This window comes from Ostrea edulis, chromosome 1 (assembly GCF_947568905.1).
Source record: "Ostrea edulis chromosome 1, xbOstEdul1.1, whole genome shotgun sequence".
Taxonomy (NCBI): Eukaryota; Metazoa; Mollusca; class Bivalvia; order Ostreida; family Ostreidae; genus Ostrea; species Ostrea edulis.
Window position 1 is genome coordinate 93464970 of NC_079164.1, and position 24046 is coordinate 93489015.

The window sequence follows — 24046 nt, forward strand, 5'->3', positions numbered from 1 at the left end:
TAAAAATTTTAAGATTGTAATTAAAAAGAAAGATGAAGATAACGAACAGTGATCAATCTCACAACCCCTATAGGCAATACAAAATAGAGAGATGGGCAATCACGGACCCCTGGATATAACAGAGGTGGGATCAGGTGCCTAGGAGGAGTAAGCATCCCCTGTCGACCGGTCACATTAAAAAGAAATATATATACTATAAAAAGTTATTGCACACTGACATTGACTATTAATGCTTCTTTACTTTTTTGGTACACCAAGGGATAAAACTGTTTTTACCACGGTTAGTCTTGTACGAGTTCTTTGGTAGTTTGTAAGTTGGTTGTGATCAGAGGTTGTACCTATTATCACTGCATGCTGGTAAAAGGCAATGTAGTTGAAGGTGAATTTTTCTATATTACTGTCAAATTTCTGGTTGTGCGATCATACCAAATTACTTGGTTTGAAAGTTGCAAAATGCATATTTTTTTTTCCGGTTTTTTTTTTTTTTTTTTTTTGGTATGTGTCTTTCAACATCTTTTAAAACTGAACATAGTTTTAATACCATTCTTCAATGAGAAATTGTGCTTAATACGTGATGGAACCACACCCGGGTTATTTACTATTCTACATGAACATGTACTGAAATTACAAATATAGAACAGCTGATCGAACATGTGACATTGATTATATTTAAAGGTACAAGTACAGATAACCCACACTTTTAACAAAAGAAAGCACGCCAAACTATGGTACAAGTAGCAAATGACATAGTTTTGTACCACTGTATCTGTCAGATATGATTCAAAGCATGCATTAAATATCCTGAAAAATTTCATTTGTATCCATAAACTCGTTTCCATTGTCAAACCTTTCTCTTGTCAAGGTTAGAGAGATTTAAGTTCGTGCGATTTGGTTTAAATACCCCTGGCGCTAGCATTTAAATTCTTTATACAGGGTTTTAGACTTTATTATGTATACAAATATTTACATGTAATTGCATACCTCGAATCGAGAGGCGATTTTGTTTTTCAGCTGGCATAAATACTTTGAAAGATCTGTGATTGTTCATTAATAAATGAAACTGAAGATCGGTATGAATATTTTATTGCACATTGATATAGACATTACAACATCACATTGTAATTATTCGTTAGGCATGTTGATGTTAGAGATGAAATTTTATGATGTGTATGCAGATGAAGAGATTCTGATACATAAATTAATGTCATAAATGTAATTTTGGCACAAGAACACAAAAGTCGCTAACTATAAGCCCCCTGTCTAACAGCAGTTACACCCAACTTTAGACTCCGCCTTTATAACGAGTCTGGAAATGTTTGTCTTTGTCAATGTCGACATGCTGGTCACGGGTTCTCTGGATTGAATTCTTTGCACAACAGTTTTTGCCAAATTGTTAAAGACGTCGTTGATTTCACTTTGTAGATTCAAGTTCACTTCAACGTACGTTAAATTTAAATATTCTGCAAACTTCTGAGCTCGATCAGTAGACACGACTTTCTCACGAGATTCTCGCTGAATCCCCACGAGAGTTGCAGATATTTCACTGCCGTTACAGACATTCAGCATGTCGTTATACCTGTAGAGAGAAAGTAGATATATTTTGTAAACACCATGTCTCGTATTTAAGCTGAGTCAATGCTATTTGTTTAGTCATCACACCATTTGACAAGAAAATGCCAAGAAGCACATCTGTACTTACCAGTTCTCAAGATTAACGAAAGATGTTTCCTGTGAGAGATCAAACGCAATGATGCAGCCCTGGGCCCCCCTGTAGTATGACGACGTCACACTTCTGTATCTTTCCTGTCCTGTAAAAAGGAATTCTTAAGATGAGTGTGCTATCAGTCTTTCAAGGTTTAAGTAAGACAAAGATTGAAGCTGAATTTTGCTCCACAGCACACCATTGTAAATACATGTATCTCACATAACGTCTTTCATTCATGTAACACACTTCTGCCTTACCTGCGGTATCAAATATTTTGAGATTCCAGTTTCCCTCTTTGTTGGAGATTGTGTGTTGATAGTACAACATATGGTTGTTTCGGTCGATGTTGTCTTTGCCATGACAAAGACAGTAGCTCTCCACCAGCGTTGTCTTTCTAATCCCCGAATCCCCAACCACAATCAATTTCAGATCCATGTCTTTTTGGTTTTTTCTACGCATAGTGTCATTAATGGACGTTGGTTTTTTTGTAAACATCTTGGGGAAAACGTACCCTTGCGATTTAAATAGTATCGTTCTTTCACAATCAATTTGAATGGTATCGTTCTTTCACAATCAATAAATTCCCGATCCAAAATTTGAAGGTATCCTCTGTAAATAATGCAGAATATTTGATACGTCAGACAATATGTAGGATCTAGATGTTCCCGCCGCTGATAGCAACCTCAGTCAGCTGCAATGCTTTCGATTTAGTCCTATTTATACACCTATCCGCCCGATCAAAAGGTCTATCGTAGGAGGAGCTTCAGATTTAAAGGACGTGTATAATCACCTACACAAGGCCACCTTTCTGCACTCTGACGTCTTGTCGGGTGAATCGATCATCTGAACAGACAAAGGGCATGTGTCTTTGATCTCTGTACATCATGATCAACGTTGAATGAGGTACATGTACCTGTTGATGCATGATATACCATATGTAGGTAGATTTATTACATTTCTGATCTCATTTTTTGTGAGACGGATAATGACTTTATGGAGTTTATATGAATTTGTTTTCTCAATGCTGATAGACATGCTATCATATTTTGACATTTTTTTTTTATAAATCTATTCTTAAAACTCTATGAATTCAATATAACTTTGTAAAACTTCATTGCCAACTTTATCAGAGGGAACATTGTCAACAGAAACTTAATGTTGATAGTCACAGATGTTTTTTCTCGCTCTGTAGATAAAGCACAAGTTTATTTGTAGATGTGTTTTACGTCCCATCTGAGACATTTTCGCTAAGTTAAAGTACCCCACGGGGATATTCATATGCAAGTGTCCGAAGTTAGATTCGGGCTTCTTTAAATCATGACCCACAGGAGGTAGGATGGAGTCACAATAGGGGATCAAAGTCTAACATATAAGTATATAGGAAATGACTTTTGAAAAATCTTCTTAAGAACAACGGTGCCATAATTAGTCATACTGAGATATGTAATGATTATCAGGCAGCAAAGATTCAAGTTCGTTTAAATGGTAGTCCTGGGGAGTAGGGTGGACCACAAAAAGGGAATCAGGGCCAGTATTAGTCATCAGACATCCTGTGCAGATTCAATTTTCTTCAAATCAATATTCAGGGTAAAGGTTTGGGCTGCAATACGTATTCAAAGATTTACATGGGAATATAAGGGGAGGAACTTTGAAAATATTCTTCTAAAGAATGACAGCCGTGGTTAGTATGTGTAGTGCAGATTCAAGTTTGTTTGAGTCATGGTCCTAGGCCATATTAGGAGATCAAAATTTTACATGGCAAGGGCCAGTATCAATCATATTGATATGCAAGAATTCAACGTAGAGCAGATTTGTATTTTGTCCATAGGGCTTGGATGGGGCTAAAATACTGATTCAAAGTTTCATATGAGATGATGTCCCCCCCCACCCCCCAAAATGAGGAATTTGGGCATATTTATTGTTCATAATTGTTCTCAAGTGTAATCCCGTGTAATGAGTTCTAACAGATGAAAATGTTTTTGTTATTTCTTGTTTGCTATAAAAGTTATTCAATGTTTGCAGAAATCTGTGATTTTTTGTGTTAAAATCGCTTGTTTTCTCCCAAAATGAGGAATTTAGGCATATCTATTATTCATATTTCCCCCCAATATAATCCTATGTAGTGACTTCTAACTCATGGAGTTGTTTGTTGTGTTATTTCTTGTTTGCTATAAACGTTATTCAGTGTTTTTAGAAATCTGATTTTTTGTTGTTTTTCATTTATTTGCCCCAAAATAAGATAACATATCAAAATCAATCTAAAAATGGCTGAAATTGATGACACTAATCGCAATTAATCAGAATAACAGTAAAATATAGTGTTTTAACATGGGGCAAATTTTGGCCCTTAATGGTGCATTTTTTCCTTTGTTTAAGTTGTGTGGATATCATTTTTTTCCTTCAAATTATGAATCCCGGAGTTAGAATCCGGCTAAAATTTACGTGATACTTGAAAAGATCATTAAAACAACAAGGTCCTTTAAGGAATATTGTTGATGATTAGGGATATTCTTGATGATTAGGAATATTCTTGATGATTAGGAATATTCTTGATGATTAAGAATATTCTTGATGATTAGGAATATTCTTGATGATTAGGGATATTCTTGATGATTAGGAATATTCTTGATGATTAGGGATATTCTTGATGATTAGGAATATTCTTGATGATTAGGGATATTCTTGATGATTAGGAATATTCTTGATGATTAGGGATATTCTTGATGATTAGGAATATTCTTGATGATTAGGGATATTCTTGATGATTAGGAATATTCTTGATGATTAATTGTTGATGCTGAAGCATTCCCTCATTGTTTGTTGTGTGCATGTATTCAAGTTCGGTTAAGTCATGACCGCATGGGACTAGGACAGGGTAATAACATGGGGTCAACAATTTGTTATGGAAATAAAGAAGGTAAACAAAAATCTTTTAAAGCAGTCTTCTGAACACTAGCGGGGCCTTGCGTGAGTGTTGCGGCCCATTATCATTATTAGTGTGTGCATCTGATAGAAACATATACAGATTAATCATTAACAATATTTCCCATTTTGATGGAATTTTGAAACACATCAACAAATATATCTACACATTTCATTCGTCAATATTGGCAGTGGTAGACTTGTGGTTAGGACACTTGCTTTGCATTCGAGGTAGGAGAACCTGGGATTCTCAATATCAGCGCCGCACTAAACCTTGGGCTTTTAACATTGTTTCTGATGGTATATCCGTCATTAGTTTCATGGATTTCCATATTGTAATACTTTGTACTGTTTGAAACTTGTGATATGTTAGGTACTTGTGTATATGTACATCAAAAGGTCATCATCATATAGTTGTGGAGGAAAAAATAGGTGCGTGTATCTTACTGGAAATTTACAGAATTCAAATTGAGTACAAACGAGGATTTTAACACTGTATTTCTCTAATGAAATTCTCTTTTTGTTTTCTTTAAAAGAATTGAAAAAAAAATTGAATTATTGATGTTTTCCGATTTACAGCATTCCATACCAAACATGGTATTAATTTTGTGAATTGATTTTGACCCCCATTGTCCAAAAATAAAACAGGTCGACCAATTTGTAATTAGCTGTCTTTATGAAAAGGTGAAGATAGCGAACAGTGATCAATCCCACAACTCCTATAAAGAATACAAAATTAAGAGTTGGGCAAACACGGACCGATAGACGTCCCCAGTCCACCGGCCACACCGGCCTTCAACCCAATATCATGACCAGGGAAACAGAGTAATCTATAGTCAATATCAGTGTGTAAAGAATCATGTTAAAATTCTATCAGTTCTGAATTACTTTAATACAAATTAACGTTTGAACTCGGACAAAATAAACAGAAAAATGGATCCCTTAATTAGATATCTATTTTATTGATATGCCATTCAGGGTAATCAAGGCAGATGGTGCGCGTATTTCCCTTTAGATTATCAGATGATTTGTAGCATTTCCTCATTGTCAAAGACAAAAGATAAGCACAATTGATATTATCCTGATAATCAACTATTTTTGTCTATATACATATATATGCATACCCCAAAATAAACTCTTTTTCAAAATTAGATACATATACTCACGGACCGGGGAGATTAAAGTAGAAATGAAATTAAAACTTTAAAATCGCATTGTTCATTTTGCAACCGTACCCTCAAGAACTCTCAATAAATCTAAGTACTTAAAATTATACCGAACGAACACCCTCCTTACACACACACACACCAACAATGCCGGTTATTTGCGCATCCACGCAAAATGCATTTCCTATCGTTCTCCTTTATTTACAACCATTGTGTATTACATCATAACTTTATTCATCTCCGAAAAGACCAAACAGCTGGATTTGCCAAATGGCTTTATAACAGTGTAGCGCGCAGAATAAGTACGTAGGGTGCTTTTGATTAGCTTACACAATCTTTCTTTACGTTAGGAATTTTGGGGGTTTAATTATAAATTTTTTTTTTATAGAAACATAGCGTACATCGTCTTTAATCTAAAATTGTATTTTATCAACTAAGTTATATTTTCATATTTTTGATGATAAACATTGTCTATATTTAAAATACAATATTCAAATGATGAAAGTGCATTTTTCAACACAATTATAAAATTGGCATATGGTGCGGTACTGTTACAACTGATTTGGTGGAACATGTATGAAACGGAAAATGGAACTGTTAAATCATGTTGTGTTTTTTTGTTTGTTTTTTTTTCATCTTCGTAGAGAAAAACGTTAGTAAATGTATTTGCATTGCATATTCCTTGGAAGGGAAAAACGACCTTTGTTCGTTGTAATTTCAAGTACTCTGTGTTACATACGTAATTCTTCGTACAAGGACGCCATAACTTTATGTACAAAAAATAGTGCCTGTCGCCATGCATAGGTATTTTTGTAACCATTGCGAATTTGACTTGATATGCATTGCATCCTCCTCACAAGTCAAGGTTTCGTGATTACGTACTCTCCACACAGACCTTGACTGGTGAGGATGACATCACTATGGGACATGAACATGTCGGAATGCTTCCTCTCAGATCATACCTGACAGGTATATGTACTATTTTAAGACGACTGATTTGTCAATAGATCCACAGAAGTGCAGTCAGCTTTCACTTCTCAACCTTGACCTATCGTTATCTATTAAAGAGTGCCCCTTTACGATGTTTACAACAAGTACAAAGTTTCACATAACTGTCATGTTTGCATATCAATAAATACGAAAACAGAGGCATTGAAATACACTTGTTTATTACATTTTCAACAGTAAAAGACTGAAAGAGGTATAGCGCATTTGCTGACGATACGGCCGACTCAGAAATCTAAATGGAAAACACTGGTTTCCAATAATAGACTGGCGTGTTATATTTAAATATAAGGCCAACGTTTTTGATGTTTCGTTAACCAAAATAGATAACTGCCGCAGTTTAGCATTACTGACATTTATATGAGTCGTTCTTTACTTAATAAACCATTTCCCTATTTGGAATGATGAACAGTACAATATTTTCATAGACCTGTGCATTCATATTACACAACAACCCTTTTACATATGGCATTACTTAACTCACTGTTCTGACATGACTGCAGCGCCTTTAATAGATGTCATCAGTTCATTTGCCTTTGGTTGATAATTCGAGTGTTTATCTTTGCCTAAATATCATACGACAGTTGCTACATGAGTTTTTATTTATTTATACAGTCAAACTGTATAACAGTTCTTTTCCTCCCTTGACTTATTTTTACTTATTACATGCTGTGCATTTGTGTCCTTTTTCTTGTAGTATTTGTTTAGCTTTTCGTCAGCCACATTACGGTTTGAAATTCCTGTGCACACAGGAGCATGTTAGTGTAAACAAGCGGAACTACAATGATCTCGGAATAAATTCCCTTTCTTTAAGTCGTAACTTGCAAATATTAGAAGTTATGATGAAAATGACGAATATTTGTTATAATATATGTATCACATTTACCCCCCCCCCCCTCAAGAAAACGACCTCAAAAAATGAAAAACCAACAAAAAATTGATAGATTGGAGAAATTTTGGACTTGAACTCGGGGAATGTATGGTTTAAGTGTAAGATTACCGAGCACCTAAACCACTAGGCCACCCAGACTTGTAAGTTTAAAGGTTTAACTTTTGACAGGCTGCTAAATCTCAAGGTAAATTTTGAGAACGATTTTTTCATATTTCATCCATTTTCAACAAGTGGGCCACCTTAAACCAAATTTCCTCAAACGGACTTATATACAGTCCTTTTGCAACAGGTTTGCAATTTTTTATGCCCATTATGTTACATCTACTGTATACTCTATATAATCACGGTGATGTTTATGCTTGTCAAATAAATATACTATCAACATATCGATATCTTTATTAAGTAATTTGGGTAAACACAAGTATAAACTGACATTGTATAGCAGAATATTTGTAAAAAATGATATTCAAGAAAAAGGTATTTATGTAGGCGAAATTGCATACCAAGTGCGCTATACCTCTTTATCCACTGAATAAATATAGATATTTTCACAGTGTAAAAATAGCAATCCGGACTACTTGCTGCAATATTTATCAGCGATACATAAGATCACCTTCATTTTACGATATGTATAATTGATTTTTCATGTTTTGTATTTGAATACTCAAAATGAAATTGAATTAAGTTGTTTTGTTGTTCAAATGTATTCATTATTATATTTGCATATTTCGTAAGGCACTATATTTTCAGCGCAATATCGTTTTGAACGTCATTACAGGGGCAGCTTAAAGTGCTTATGGAAATACTGAAGAAAATGTAATAAACCGAGAATTCAATGTTTGTGAGACAGGACTTTTATTAGGTCACCTGAATCATTCAGGTGACCTATTGCTATCTGTTTTTGTCCGTCGTCGTTCGTCGTGCGTTAACATTTGAACATTTTCAGCTTTTTCTCTGAAACCCCTGAACCAATTTCAACCAATTTTGGCATATAGCATCTGTGGGTGGAGGGGAACAAAAATTGTGAAATTCGTGGTCCCTGCCCCCCCCCCCCCCCTGGGGCCTGAGGGGTGGGGCAAAAACCATCAAAATGAGTGTAATTTTAAAAAATCTTCTTCTTTACTCCTGGACATCAAGAAGCCAAACTGTGGGCATAATTATAATGAGCGTTGAGCCCTCTACCAAAATTGTGAAATTCATGGCCCCTGGGGCAGGGGTTCTTGTGTTAGGGTGGGGCTCTATTGGTCATATAGTGAAAATGTAGAAATTCTTTGAAAATCTTCTTATATTGGTTTTATCTAAGGAGTAAATAACCCTTTTCTTTATGATGTCTCAGACCTAGGTTTTTTAAAAAGGATTATTGATTGAACATAAAAATGACACATGTACTTCATGACCACATAGTTATTCAATGTTTCTTCCATCCAAAAGTAAAATTCTTATATTTAAACACAAACCTAATTCAAACATTGGAAGGTTGTTACATGATACTCAGGTGACCTATAAGGCCCCTGGGCCTCTTGTTTATATTTTCATTAGTGCATCGCACTAGTAAACAAAACATTGAATATCCTCTACACATTACTTACGGCAAGACAAAATATAAATGCACGTGCAATATGCCAGATGTCAATTTCTTACTACCATTTATATCTCCTTCAATATGTGTACAAAAAGTTGCGTTTGTATTCTATATACTAATTAGGAATACTTTTGATAAAGAAACCATCTGTAACATCTTCATCAGAGGACTGGTACTAACAGATAAACCATACAATAGTTATTATACATGTACAATGAATATCATAACAATATATTCCCAATCATTAAACATGTACATAAATACGAAAAACTAAGATAAACTAAACTCCTCTCGGATTGCAGTATAGAGACCGACTTGACCGAAATCTTGACTTATCTAAGTTTCTTGACCCCTCAGAGCCTTATCAAACTCTGGTCATTGACATTTACCATAACACACACGCCATCGTGCTTCGAACGATAGCTTACAGTAGATGAGAAGTTTGACCAAATTCTTCACAAATTCTCAACTCAGAGAGGCCAAGTGGCGGATCCAGAGGGGGGGGGGGGGGTACCAGAGGTTGGAGCCCCACCTATCCATTTCGTCAGAAAAGTTTGCTTAAAAGGTTATTATTAAAATAACGCATTTTGTAAGTGAAAACCAAAATTAATGATAGACCCCCCCCCCCCCGCCTTCAAAAATTCCTGGATCCGCCCCTGGAGCCTTGACAAGCCTATGGTCATTGACAAGTATTTATTAAAAGGGTTCGATGCGGTTCAGCATTGACAAAGTTTATTTGCCATTCTATGTCTTAACGTCGGCTTGTTCTGTAAAAGAGTACAATCTGCAAGGACAAAGTTGCAGTACGAATGTTCTTGAAGTTTCTTCACAATGGTAGCAGACAACTTTTCGCAGATATCCGAAACATTAACATTGCATGCTGTGTCCACCTCTGAGAAGTCCAGTTCTTGGTGATTCGCATAGTCTTCAAATGTTTGACGATCCACCACTCGTTCCGACGAACAACAGTTGGTACCAATGATAGTGATGTCAATCTTGTTGCAATCTGTGTAAAGGTTGAGCTCCTCCATCCTGTGTTTAAAGACGTGAAAAAATAGAAACTTACCGTACACATAAAGGACACGACAGGGGCAAATGAAGATTAGCAGACATTATTAGTGCAGACCATTAGAGTAATTTTTTTCAAGTACTAAGTACTATTTAAAAAGAATTAAAAAATCACTTTAATGAATTTTTAAAATGAAAATCGCATTAAGGTTTCTCCACCTTTGCTTGTCATGGTTGCTTCATGACGACAATAAACAGATAGTGCAAATATAAACATTTTATTACTGATACCAATTGATTTTCATTACTGATACCAATCAATTTTCATTAGCAACCGAGAAATTCGAAGAATTCTAATTGGACATTTCAAGGATGACCGTTAGTACTGTAAACGCTACGCACGTGTTATTCAGAAATGTGTTGACTGTTAATCAGAAATGTGTTGACACAGGGTAAACAAAACCTTGAAGCGTGCTGCTGTCGTTGATAACAAATTCTCCTTTTGAGTTAAAATAATAATTACACCAATTTTCACTAAGTCATTTTAAAAAGTCAAATTTCGCTGCAACACCCCCCCCCCCCTCAAACCGGGATAGGATATATATCTAAGAGTGATATAGTATGAAAATTCGTACTCTTTATATGAAACATGTATGGTTTTTTTTAGTAAGTACAACAAGTATGTAGTTTTCCTTGGTCATATGATAGATCGTCTGAATTGAGAGGCACATTCACAGTGTATCTAAATATCTAATTTAAAATGAAACAGTAAAATTATAGTAACTCGCTGAGACAGACTAAATCCTGAAATTGCCAGCCATTACTTGCAAATTGATACATTTTTATTTCAACGCGTGTATGGGAATTACCAGGAATTAATGCTGTCGAAGGAGTTTTGATTCCTAGTGTCGAACACAAGTAAACAGCCGTGCACTCCTCTATAGAAGGACTGCGTTAAGCTCCGGTATCTCTCTTGACCTAACAAAATAAAAATTATATATACAATATAGTATCAATGTATGACATTTCAATATAGTGATATTACAATGTAGGTTTCTCCCCTTTAAAATACACAGAATTGATTCTGCACACTCTTTGGCGAATTTGGCAGAAACCATCAAATATCAGCCTGATCAAATATTTGAAAAATGTGATCATGCATGTCTGAGGAAACGAATATGGATGGACAGCTTCGTATAGAACATCAAACTAGATACGATTCATATAATATTTAAATTGAAAATATATCATGAAAGTGATTAAAGTATTTTGAATATACATAACGAGGTTTCGGTAAATCATAAACATAGACTCTAACCTCCATACCCGCTGTAACGGTCGCGGTAGCTCAGTGGTAGAACGTTCGCTTCGTAACCGGGAGTTCGAGCCCCGCTCGTGCCAGGGCCACGTCAAACCTAAGACGTTAACAAAGGTAGTGATTGCTCCTTTGCCAAACGCTCAGCATTTAGAATTGAGAACCACGGGTCTCTCGGATATGACCTTAAATAGGTCCCGTGTCACGGCAGATGTTAGCACGTTAAAGAACCCTCACTGCACTGCTTTAAGTGCTTAGTATATATAAGCATAGGTCTTTGTTTGCTTACAACTGGTGACGTCTCAATCTGAGTGAAAAAAATTCGACGGGACGTAAAACAAACAATCAGTCAATCATACCTGCTGTATCGTGTATGTGTAATTTCACGAGATGATCATTAATGGAAACTGTCTTGGAAGACTTCGCTATCCTGTGGGTAGCAGTGTTACATGTAGGGTAGCCGTTCGTTATACAAGTGACCAATGTCGATTTCCCAACCCCAGAATCACCGATGACGATTACTTTGAGGTTGTATTCCTTAGCATGCTTTCGGTTCAAATCCATATCAGTGTATCATAATTTTTAAAAACCTTTCTTAGCACGTTTATATGCATGTGAACTTGGGCGATTTAAAATTGGACATTGCAGACGTTTTAAAAGTCCGGTCATTCACGACCAAGCTTGTACATTGGTCCGTTCAATGGACGGATTTATGCATTTAAGGTAGCCCTGAACACGCGCACGATAAGGGACCTATTTTTGTTGACCAGGTTTTCATTTGTATTATCATGCACTATGTTAGAATTCATTATCTTAAAACATATTCTACATCTGAGACTCCAAGCTGCAACCTACTCTGAATGTCCTACACGAGGTTTCTCAATAATAAATAATATTTCAAAACTTTTCATCCATCCTGTTTAAAAAATATATAATGATAAAAAATATCTGTTCATATCGAGATGAATGAAAATTGTTTTAGAAAGAATGACAGTTACGTCAATTGTGACCACAGCTGCTGAGGCTTACCAAGATTGAATTCTCATGCAGATGCAGAAGTTACTTTTAAACTTAAATGTCCAGGTCTCTTCATACTAAATGATATACACGCCATGAGGAGAATGTCATTGACGTATTGGAGTGTTAATCAGCTCACAAATATAACAGTGTTCATACAGAATCGAAATCAACCGCCATAAGCAATGTTTATACATTATCAAAGCGTTTTTCATGTTTATAAGTATGAAAATGGCATAAACTTCGTGTATACATGTATACATATGTATGTGTGCCATTGAATATAAAATCATTGTATCAAAACACATACATTTTACAAAGAAATCTTTATTTCCTTGGAGCCAGATTATGAAACAAAATTATCGTGTGACTGGTTCGTGCAAATGAAAATCAAAATTATAATTAAAAAAAAATCAATTCAAAATGCCATTCACAATATTCCACAGTGACTATCTCTTTGTTTCATGTTTTGATGACGGGCAGGCTGCTGCTCTAACCTGAACTTTTGAACTCGGTCACGAGTGCAGAAACAAATGTTCGTTATTTGTGGATTTCATTATCGACCCACCCTGTTGTCAAGTCCACAGTCATAGAGAAAGAAGAGTATCCTCGCTTTCTGTTCTGCCGTAGTGTTGAGTTTCGGGATGAGGTGGTGTGAATGGTTTCATTTCCCAATTGCCTGACGTTATCTTTTATGCATGTTTTGCAGAGGTTGAATGGACATTCTTCTTTGTTACTCAGCGTCTTGAAGGATGACAATTCTTTCATCATGATTATTGTCACTGCATTCAATTTCAAAATACCCAGTAGATTCTGCAGTTATCTGCACCTCTTTGTCCATGCATTGTGATGGTACGTAAAATGTTTTCATGGTTTTACCACCAAATTTCTCTTTCTGTGATGGTTCAACTTGAGGGTGAATACCACAATCACTCTGCAAGACCTAATGCTTTATAACCTTGTTTTGCATTTCACTAACATCCCAAAAACAATTATGCTTGCCTTTCCCCATTTTGCTTACAAAAGACAGTAACACATGTTCTCTAAATGATTACAAAGTAGGTAATACTAAAATTGGTGCCGAGGTATGAAGTCTAATTAACCTCTCACATGAAAGCATGGGTGATAAGAGAATGGTCTGTTACTTTGTGTAATTTTACTTTAGAATTTTGAATTGCTTTTATTTGTTATTTCACTTACGAGTCACTCGTTTAGCTGAGTAACACACGATAGTTCACCTGTTATCAACATGCTGGAATTTATTCTCAACTTGGCTGCAGCAATTAGCACTGCCCAACACCAAATTTGCTTAATTGCACTACACGTACCACTGGAGTTTGAAGTAGGTCAAGCTCGGCCTTAAGTTCATTGACCATCTTCTTTGTACATAAACCCGGTGTCACCTTTCGGACCATGTTTAATGTGGAATTTACTTCAGTGTTCAACGTTTATCGTTAGGAAGGTCAAACATTGAAAATCGCTGAAAAGGAAAGACCTTTATTTTGCTGTCTAGACTCGCCTCCGAATATAAGTACAGTAAGGTTAAGACTTGACTGGGGTTGGCCTAAAAGGTTGTCGACGGTCTTCTTCATTTTTCATGCATTCGAATTTATACACTGTATATGTGAAAACAATGTACCTATAAGTAATGCCAAATTTAATTAGATATTTGCAAAGAACCTTTCCAAATGTTTACATTTATATATACTCTGAAACGGGCATGTGGAGTGGTGCGAAAATCTGCAACTGGAAGTCGATTTATAACATTTTGAATTGCTCAAAACCATATTTCGTCTTTCTGATCAGGTTTAATGTATTCCATTTACGACAGCAGAGAGGTTACCTATGGAGAAGTAAGGCATTGAAAAATATCAAAAGGTTATCGCTTCCAAGGAGAGGTGTTATAGATGTATGTTAGTGCAGAAAGTTTAATATATGTGCGACGGTCGGCCAATAAGTTTATTGACCATCTTCTTCCAGTCTGATTAAAATCAGACCCCATACTCATTATCATATCGTTATCAATGCTATGATAATGAGGATTAAAATCAGACCCCATACTCATTATCATATCGTTATCAATGCTATGATAATGAGGATTAAAATCAGACCCCATACTCATTATCATATCGTTATCAATGACTGATCTTCTTCTTACCTAAATTCGACGCCACCTTTCTAATCAGGTTTATCGTCGGCTTTACTTCTGTAAAACGATTACCTTTAGGAAGGTCAAGCATTTAAAATTGCTCCAATGGAAAGCTGTCTAGACTCGCCTCCGAACATGCATGTAAGTACAGAAAGGTTAAGACTTGACAGGGGTTGGTCCAAAAGGTCGTGGACGGTCTTCATTTTTCATGAATTCTAATTGCTGTATGTGAAAACAATGTGGCAAAAAGTAATGCCAAATTTAATTAGATATTCACAACGAATTTTGATTATTTTCACATATTTGCAGAGTTTATGTTCCATTCCTAGGCACCTGATCCCACCTCTGGTATATCAAGGTGTCCATGTTTTTCCAACTCTTAATTTTGTATACCTCATAGGAGTTATGAGATTGATCGCTGTTCGTTATCTTCACCTTTATAGGTTTCATCACCTTTCAATATACACCAAAACTGATGTGTGATGCGAAAAACTGCAACTATAGGAAAGGTAAAGATAACGAACAGTGATCAATCTCATAACTCTGATAAGCAATACAAAATAGAGAGTTGGGCAAACAGGGATCCCTGGACACACCAGAAGTGGGATCATGTGCCCAGGAGGAGTAAGCATTTTGAATTGCTTAAAACTGTTTTATTCGGGAATTATAAGAAATTCACGGTTCTCTTGGATTTCCTTTTTCTCTACTTGATACTTGAAGTTCATTACACCCATTTTTTATTTATATTATCTAGGCATTCTTCAGGACAATGTAATGTATCTTTTCAGGTTGAAGTCCCACTTTCAGATACACTGGTCATTACATGAATTCGACAAAAAGAAAAACCATCGATCATCACAAAACCCATTATTTCTTGCTTCGATCGATAGCTTTATAAGCTCAATAGAATAGACAATCATGACATCATTCCAACTCAATTATAAGAAAAGGTCGAATTTTTTGATAGCAAACACGTACATCTATTTATAAATATATACATATACCTGTCTGCCATCTAAAGAACGAACCATGTCAGTATTCGATTTACTGACGTCATGAATTTATAAATCTGTGCGATTATAAAGCTATCAATTAACGTTAGCAGTTATACGTGAAGCGATGATAGATAATTTTACAGCAGAATCATTCACCTAATGACCAATATATGTGAAAGTGGGGTCTTAATCAGGTTAACGGAGTAACCCGTAGTCAAAATCAGTGTATAAAGAATGTCTTAACAGTAGGTATGAAATACGTGAGACAGCATTTGACCCAATGTCAGGTTGTAGTTGCAAACTAGATCGTTATAACGACCATAGAATTTGCGAAATGCTGACTTTGAATAAGATTGTTGAAACCCCTGTATCATCAACTTAGAGCGTTCGCCCAGCATGCGGAAGGCCGTGGTTCAAATCCCGGCCTCGACAGACCTACATGTAAGTCGTTAAAATAGGTAGTGAGAGTTCCATCGCCAAACGCTCGGCAACAAGTGTGAATGTCATGGGTCCTCGGAGATGACCTTAAAAAACGGATGCCCCGTGTCACAGTAGGTGTGGAACGCTAAAGAACCCTCACTGCTCAATGGCCGTAAGCGCCGAGCAAAGGCCTAAATTTGAAGCCCTTCACTGGTCTTGGGGACGTCTCCATATGAGTGAAAAATTCTAGAGGGAGACGTTAAACAAGATACGATCAATCTCATGTAGAAAGTTTTAAATAAATTCTGCCTCATAAGAATATAAAAACAGGTCAGATAACAAAGGAACACAATTCGTGTCCATGGGAATTCCAACAGACTGTTGGAAGGCCTGAACACCAAACACCACGAAGATGTTGTAAATGAGGAACTCCAGCAACTTTTTAATGTAATATCAACATTGAAGTACTTGTACGTAAAATCTGAATGGTGTTTAACAAAGTAATATTTTGAATTACAACTGATTATTTCCTTTTTTCATTTGTTGAAGAAGCAACTGCCTATGATTTGAAAAAAGACTAGTTTTTAATTTATCATGAGAAATTGTCGTGTTGAAAAGTTATACATTGTGTAATTTTAAATTTACTAGAAGTTCTTTAGAATTGTTTAGAAACCACATTTGATTTACACAATTTCTTGCATATGTTGTGGCACAATACGTTTGGACTTTCTCCTTCACAGCTGTGAATATTTTCATCAGGAGGAAACACAAGGGCTGGGTTTATTGGATCCAGCAGTGCATCTTTGTAAGAGTTTAGGAATCCAGTATATGTACGGTAACTCATATTCATCCGTCCCTTTGACAGGGATATAAAACGTGCTTAAAACTGAATCATGATTTTGATAAATTTCATCTTTTGAAAGGGCAGTTTGAGTATGAGTATGATTACGAAGTGTGGAATTAATGTCAAGTTTGTTTAAAATACATTTTTTATAATGATCCTTACAAATACTATGTTGTTACAGGTTTTGTAGATTGTTTTCTGGTAGGGCTTTAATAATAATACAAGTTCATTTATTTTCACTCACACCATCCATCGGTGGTACATGAGGTACAATAAATAATAAAAGATAATGGTAAGTCGTCTTAATTAATTGTGAATACACAAAAAACTACTACTAACAAAAAAGAAAATACAAGAGATATACATACTATAGCTACAAACAAAGGAAAAGAATATAGATATAAGTTATGGAGGACAGACTGCATCATAGATTTTAGTTATGAAGAGACAGAGGTTTTTCAAAGATTTAAAACTTGAGTTTGACATTATCTCACTAAACTTAAGTATATTTGGTTTATTAAAAAATCTGGGATGTGAAAACGTTTTCCTGATTTGATTTCTAAAATAAAGTGGAACTCGTCTGCTATTTTACCTGAGTTATTTGATGTACAAAATCTTTCATTAATTGGAATATTTGACCATCTACCAGTCTTGACAGGAAGTTGGTGGTTTATTAAATTTATTTGGTAAAATACATTAAGAACTGTCTAATTGTTCTGTATGGAGTATGACGGTCAAAGCAGATAGAAGAGTGGCTGTCATATGCGTTACATTCTGGTCAATATCGTAATGAGAAGAGTATTAGATGTGTTTCTGCGCGCGTGTACCTTGTTTAAATCTGCCGTTGGTCATTTTGGAATGTTGCGCGGTAGATCAGGTGGACGACGGTTGGATATAGTTTTGATGTTGACCTCACAGAATAGGTGGAAGAAAATGTTTTGAAAAGGTTTATCAAGGACAGAATTTTGAGAAAAAGCGAAGAATTTTTTCGTCTGTATTTTTATCTAATCTTCTCTCTGTTTATTTGCCATCCATCTTTAAAAATCACCTCCTTTATAAAGATGAAATAGGTCATTTATTAAGTATAAATGACAACGAATAAACATGGATAAAAACAGCTGCCTGTTATATGAAGATCACACAATAAGCAATCAATAAAAATATCAGGCGAACACTCCAAATGATGAAAAGGATTAATCTTTGTTGTAAAGTTTGAATTCCGTTCATCAACTATGAAATGTTCTTATCTAATACACCACAGTATTCGTATTGATTTCGTATTGTTAAGGTACTTGGATTAAATCCTGTTTGAAAGACTATTGCACCACGATGGTACGTGTTTTTCGGAAAACGCTTTAAAAACGGAAATCTTGTCAATAGGTGTCGGCTAGATATAGAACCATTACGGCCGTGAGCATAGTGCATACCTTTATGTCAAAAAAATACCTACAACTGGTGACGATAACGAACAGTGATAAATCTCATAACCTCTATAAGCAATACAAAATAGAGTGTAGGGCAAACACGGACCCCTGGATACACCGGAGGTGGGATCAGGTGTCTAGGAGGAGTGAGCATCCCCTGTCGACCGTATGAATGAAAAATTTGAATGGGACGTAAAACAACAAACCAACAAAAAATCTATCGTGTTGCTTTAACTTACTAATAACATAATGCATGTTACGGTAGTAATATTTTGTTGGGGTATACATATATATATATATATATATATATATATATATATATACTCATCGATTTCTTATTTCAAATAACTCACGAAATTAATTTTTTACATTGTGATCTTTTAGAATAAAACATTCGCGAATTTTAAATGACCAAAGACCACATATGCGCTCTACATGTAGTGCACAATGCAGATCTATTGGTCATTATGTTGGAAAGCAAAATACTGTTTTGATGTCTAATTTTATGGTATGAATTGATTATTTGATCCGGAACTGAAAACCTGCACTAAGTCCCAAAACAGGTACAGCTGTTTTAGTGATCGTGAAGATAACGGGGTTTTTTCCGGGTTTTTTTCTCTCGTTTAATAGACATTAAACTTGATTCACTGTACTCCCAAATAAGTCAATGACCTCTATTGACTTGCAGGTCAAAGGTCATGATTAAACCATTCCAGACAATCTTTTGAAAACAATTTTGCTTGACAGGCATAAAACTTGATATACCGATATTACGGAAACCCATAAAGAGGAAATGATGACCCTTAGTGATTTTGAAGTCACAAGGTAGAAGGACAAAGGTCAAACTACTTCGAACATAAGAAAATGTCAGAAGGTCAAATGTCATGAGTCAAACTACTTCAGCATAAGAAAATAGTTATTAAATTTAATTCACTGGTATCCCCAATGGTCAATTATCCTTAAAAGCATTCTAAATCTAACGTTAACTTTTTTCAATATTTCCACATATATGTTTCTGAAACATCTGTTGTTTTTAATGTAAGGTGTATCAGGAACATAAATACATTTACATTGTGTAAACTTCATTTTCGAGTTCTTTTCAAGTTGATGTGTATCAAAGTTTCTAAAACATTTTTCATTGTTTTCGTTAATGTACAGAAAGTTATAAACTTTTCACACTCAAAATCTGTATACAAAAGAAGATAGGAACCGTGGGTCGAGATAATGGCATAGCCTTATTGCACTTTCAAGCACTACATAGGTAAATGTATCATACAGCGGTTATGCTAGAAGGTTGTCCTAAGGGGACATACATTAATGAGATACATATACCCTCCTTCAAACGCTTATGTATCTTTTAACCTTCTGAGTTAAAGGGACATATCTGATAAACAAGGCAAGCGTTTATCTGAAACAAGGTTGCTTGAGTTTTACTTTATTTTGTTGTTTTGATTGTGGTCCGGAAATTGACATATCTTTATATTAAATGGCCCAAAGGTTATGCGAGAACCTGAGCTATGAAAAACTACATATACTTTTTTCCTTTGTGGCTTTCAATATATATATCAACGTTTTAGGTCATCTGAGTCATTCAGGTAAACAATATTCAATAAATCTATAAAGCATCTTTGGGACTAGGGGTACATCAATTTTAAATTTTAGGTCTCGTGCACGTCAAAGGCTTTAGGGGCGAGGCAAAAATTGACCAAAATTCAAACATCTTCTTTACAATCGCACATGTGTAAGGAACACAAAATGCATTGTCATATGCAGCAGGAAAGCCTTTACCAAAGTAGTAAATTTCATGATCTCTGGTGTAGCGGTTCTGATTCGAGGGTAGGGCCAAACTTGGTATATACTGTTTATGTATAAAACATTTTAAAAACATCTTAAATGCTATTGACAATATATTAAAACTAAATAGATGATTAGAAAGAGCAGGTAGTCCTATCCCAAATTTGTAAATTTCATAGTCCCAAAGGTAGAGGTTTTGGTATCGTAGTGGACCAAAAATAGTCACTTATTTTAAAAATGGGTCAACAATTGAACTTTTTAAATTCTACTTGATCTTGATAACTACAAATTAGGTATGAAGCACCTTGATAACAATGGTAACATAATTTATAAATTTCAGGAGTCCTGTACCCCGGGGTCTTTGAGGCGGGAGAAAAACAGCAACATATACATTAATTTTCAAAAATCACCTTCTCTATAACTGTACAGTACGGCCTGTGGGCCTCTTGTTTTACTGAATGATTGTCAGAATACAAGGCTAGTGTGCTTTGTAGCGTGCGTTTGGATTGGAGACGTTGTGCATGATATTGCCTCTTTTCCATTTTTCTCTCTCTTTTATTTCATTGGACCCTTTTATTGGATATAGGGCTCACGGCGGGTGTGACCGGTCAACAGGGGATGCTTACTCCTCCTAGGCACCTGACCCCACCTCTGGTGTGTCCAGGGGTCCGCTTATAGGAGTTATGAGATTGATCACTGTTCGTTATCTTCACCTTGCAGTGATTAACTTTTTATGAACAGGGAAATGAACCTGTGCATGAAGGTCAGATACAGGTAATTTCCCATGCTCTTAGAGTAAGATCTGAGAGTGAAATGAGCCTAAGGGTCCGGACTTCCCCCTTTTGGGGGACCAAATAGGTTTAGAGTTATTCAATTATATCGAGTCTTTGAGTCAACATGATATGAAAGGTGTATATCAACATCACTCAAAATTATCAACACCAGTATATCATTTCATTCTAGGATAAAGAAGACGACACACTGATATTTATTTACGATATATTCGTCTGATACAAGTATCACTTTAGAATTCTTTAAAAGTATATGTAACATAAAAGTTTTGTGTAAGTAGACAATTCGAAAGTGAAAAGGAAGTGCCAAGAAATGCTCAGAATGCCTATTGGGAGTAACCTTTAAATCAGATTTTTTTTTAAAAATTTCATTGCAAAATGAGGTCCGATTATGGCGATTAGACCGACTAAAACTTTGGAAAGAAGTAGTAAATAAACTAAACATTTTCATGTATAAAAACTATCTCCAGATCTCCCTAAAGCAGTAGTCACACCTAACCGGACAAAGCTAACGGATGTCCAACTGATAACTTAAAGTCACACCTCATCGGACAAAGCTAACGAATGTCCAACTGATAACCTAAAGTCACACCAAACCGGACAAAGCTAACGAATGTCCAACGGATAACAAAATTGTCAATCCGTTCGTCTCCGTTCCTTTGCGTTTATTGTTCGTTTCTCTTTCGGCCAACGTGCTCCTTGTCCGGCGAAATCCAGTCTATCCAACGGAAAGTTTTGAACATGTTGAAAACTTGAAACGGACACCACTTGACTACGGATTCCGCATAGTGAACGGTAACTATGCGTTGTTATGCGTTTTAATGGAACCCATGCGTTTCTTTTCCTGAACTTGTCCTGTTCACATCCGTTAATGTCCGGTGGACGTGAGTCACGACCGGACTACTACCGGGCATGCAGCGGGTCAACCGAAGATGTAATGGACACCAACTGCATGTTTACGGGCAAGAAACGCATGAAGCTGGCGAAGAACGGCTGTCAAACGGAGGTCCACGGGACCGGTACAAGTCCCTTCGTCAAACGTTGAAAGAACGTTATATTAGTTTCGCATGCGTCCCACGTTCGCTTAACCCGGTATTTGTCCGTTATTCAGACGGTAATGTCCATTAATCGACCGTTAATTACCCGGTACATGTCCATTAATCGACCGTTAATTGCCCAGTACATGTCCAGTAATCGTGCAGTTACAAACGTTGTATACGCTTCATACACCGAATACTGGAGTCCGGAGCAGCGGCGGGAACAACTTTCATCAACGGACAGCGTTATGTCACGATTATTTTTATCTGTGCAACATCCGTTTATGCTATCAGGTAAGGTGTGACTGCATGTACACAAGCAAAGGTGTAAATGGATAAGGGTGGAGATTGTGAAAAAGTACCTAAAAGATCAAGTGCTAGACCCCCTCTTTCACAATTTCCTTAATCCGCCAATGGAACTAGTGCATTAAAGTCAGATACAGTATATAGTGTAAATTCCTATACGTCTTGGAGTCAAATTAATCCCCCTGTGTCGTATACATTAATTTGATGAGAATGATGTTCTCGTTGTCAATCGAAAGAATTTATAGAAGCATTAATCTGTATTTTCTGCCTTCATCATACATATTTATGTAACCTTTTGCCCTGGCCATGACTTTTTCGTTCTTAAATGTAGGCTTAGTAAATATTCTATAATGCTAAAAGGTGAAGTTGCTGTAAAATATTTCAGAATGTTTACTAGAAGCTCTAAAGCTGTTGTATATCAACTTTCCATCTGATTAAAGGTACTTATTTGTACTCTAAACATATTTTTAAGAAGTACATACATTTAAATGCCGCGCAGAATAGCATATTTGCTTTTGGAAAATAATCATTGTTGATATTTCATATAGGTAAAAAAAATTAAATAAGACTTCATTTTGAAATAGTTTCACCCTGGCGTATCCGCTACATGCCGCCATCTGAATAAGTAAAACGGATTTTCATACACGCTAAAACAAAGGTTCATGTATGCCTCCAAACTCGCAAATCGCCATCCGCCACTCATTTTCAGTTACAAAAAGGTTAAATGACCTTTTATACACCCCTGGTAAGAATGCCGACAAACTGGGATCAGAAGATTATAAGTATGCATGTTCGGTCTGACCACGGGTACGGTAAGGTGAAGCGCGTGCTTATAGGTCATGTAGTTTTATTTTCAATTTAATTATGTGTCCGTAACCAAAATGGTTTTTTTTTTCTTTACTTGAACTTAAAAGATCAGTTCTTTCCAGTTTTTCAAGGTTAAAATGTACAGCTATAAAAAGTGCATTCTTTTCGTTGGATATACAGGAATTTATGAACCTTTAACACTCAGAAGACATGAACTATTGACATGGGTTTTATAGCACTTCTAAGCACTAAATGGATAATACGAAGGTCACGCTAGAACATTCCTCGAAGTCCTATGTACGATATACCCAATGCATGCATTTCCATTTTTCCCCCAGATATCACTTTCAACATGTTTCGAAAAAATTTTTATAATGGAGATATAACCATATGGGTTGGTTGGTTGTATATAGATGAACGTCTCTCGAGAGAATGTTTCACTCATATGGAGACGTCACCATTGCCGGTGAAGTGCTGCAAAACTTAGGCCTACGCTCGTCGCTTATGGACATTGAGCAAGGAGGGATCTTTATTGCGCCACACCTGCTGTGACACGGGGCCTCGGTTTTTACGGTCTCATCCGAACGATTTTTAAAACATTCAAATCAATAGAATCATCCATGTTACTACCTCTTTTTATTTTAATTCCTTTTCTTTGATTGTACAGCAAATGGTTTAAGAATTTTACATCCATGATCGAGTAACTCTCTTCATAAAAGAGGATAGTGATAGGGACTTTAGAGCACCGTAAAACATCCACTGCTCCATTAAAAGGAGATACTCTCATTATTGAAATAGAACATCCGTGTGTACTATATTCTTCTTTTCATCGTTTTTATGGGAAAGCCCCTATGTCTTGGAGTCTGA

The 24046-nt window shown here is 35.9% G+C and overlaps 2 protein-coding genes across 2 annotated transcripts in view; one reads left to right on the forward strand and one right to left on the reverse strand.

Annotated features, from left to right (window-relative positions):
• Nucleotides 1-24046, forward strand: part of LOC125673698 (putative cysteine protease YraA) — a 74187-nt gene that overhangs the window by 21358 nt on the left and 28783 nt on the right. The window lies entirely within an intron of this gene.
• On the reverse strand, nucleotides 1067-2537 carry LOC130055102 (uncharacterized). The gene is made up of 3 exons (XM_056166577.1): nucleotides 1963-2537; nucleotides 1700-1808; nucleotides 1067-1576 (listed from the first exon to the last, which is right to left on the reverse strand). The coding sequence occupies exons 1-3, from the start codon at nucleotides 2198-2200 to the stop codon at nucleotides 1261-1263; spliced, it is 663 nt and encodes a 220-aa protein (XP_056022552.1). The 5' UTR covers nucleotides 2201-2537; the 3' UTR covers nucleotides 1067-1260.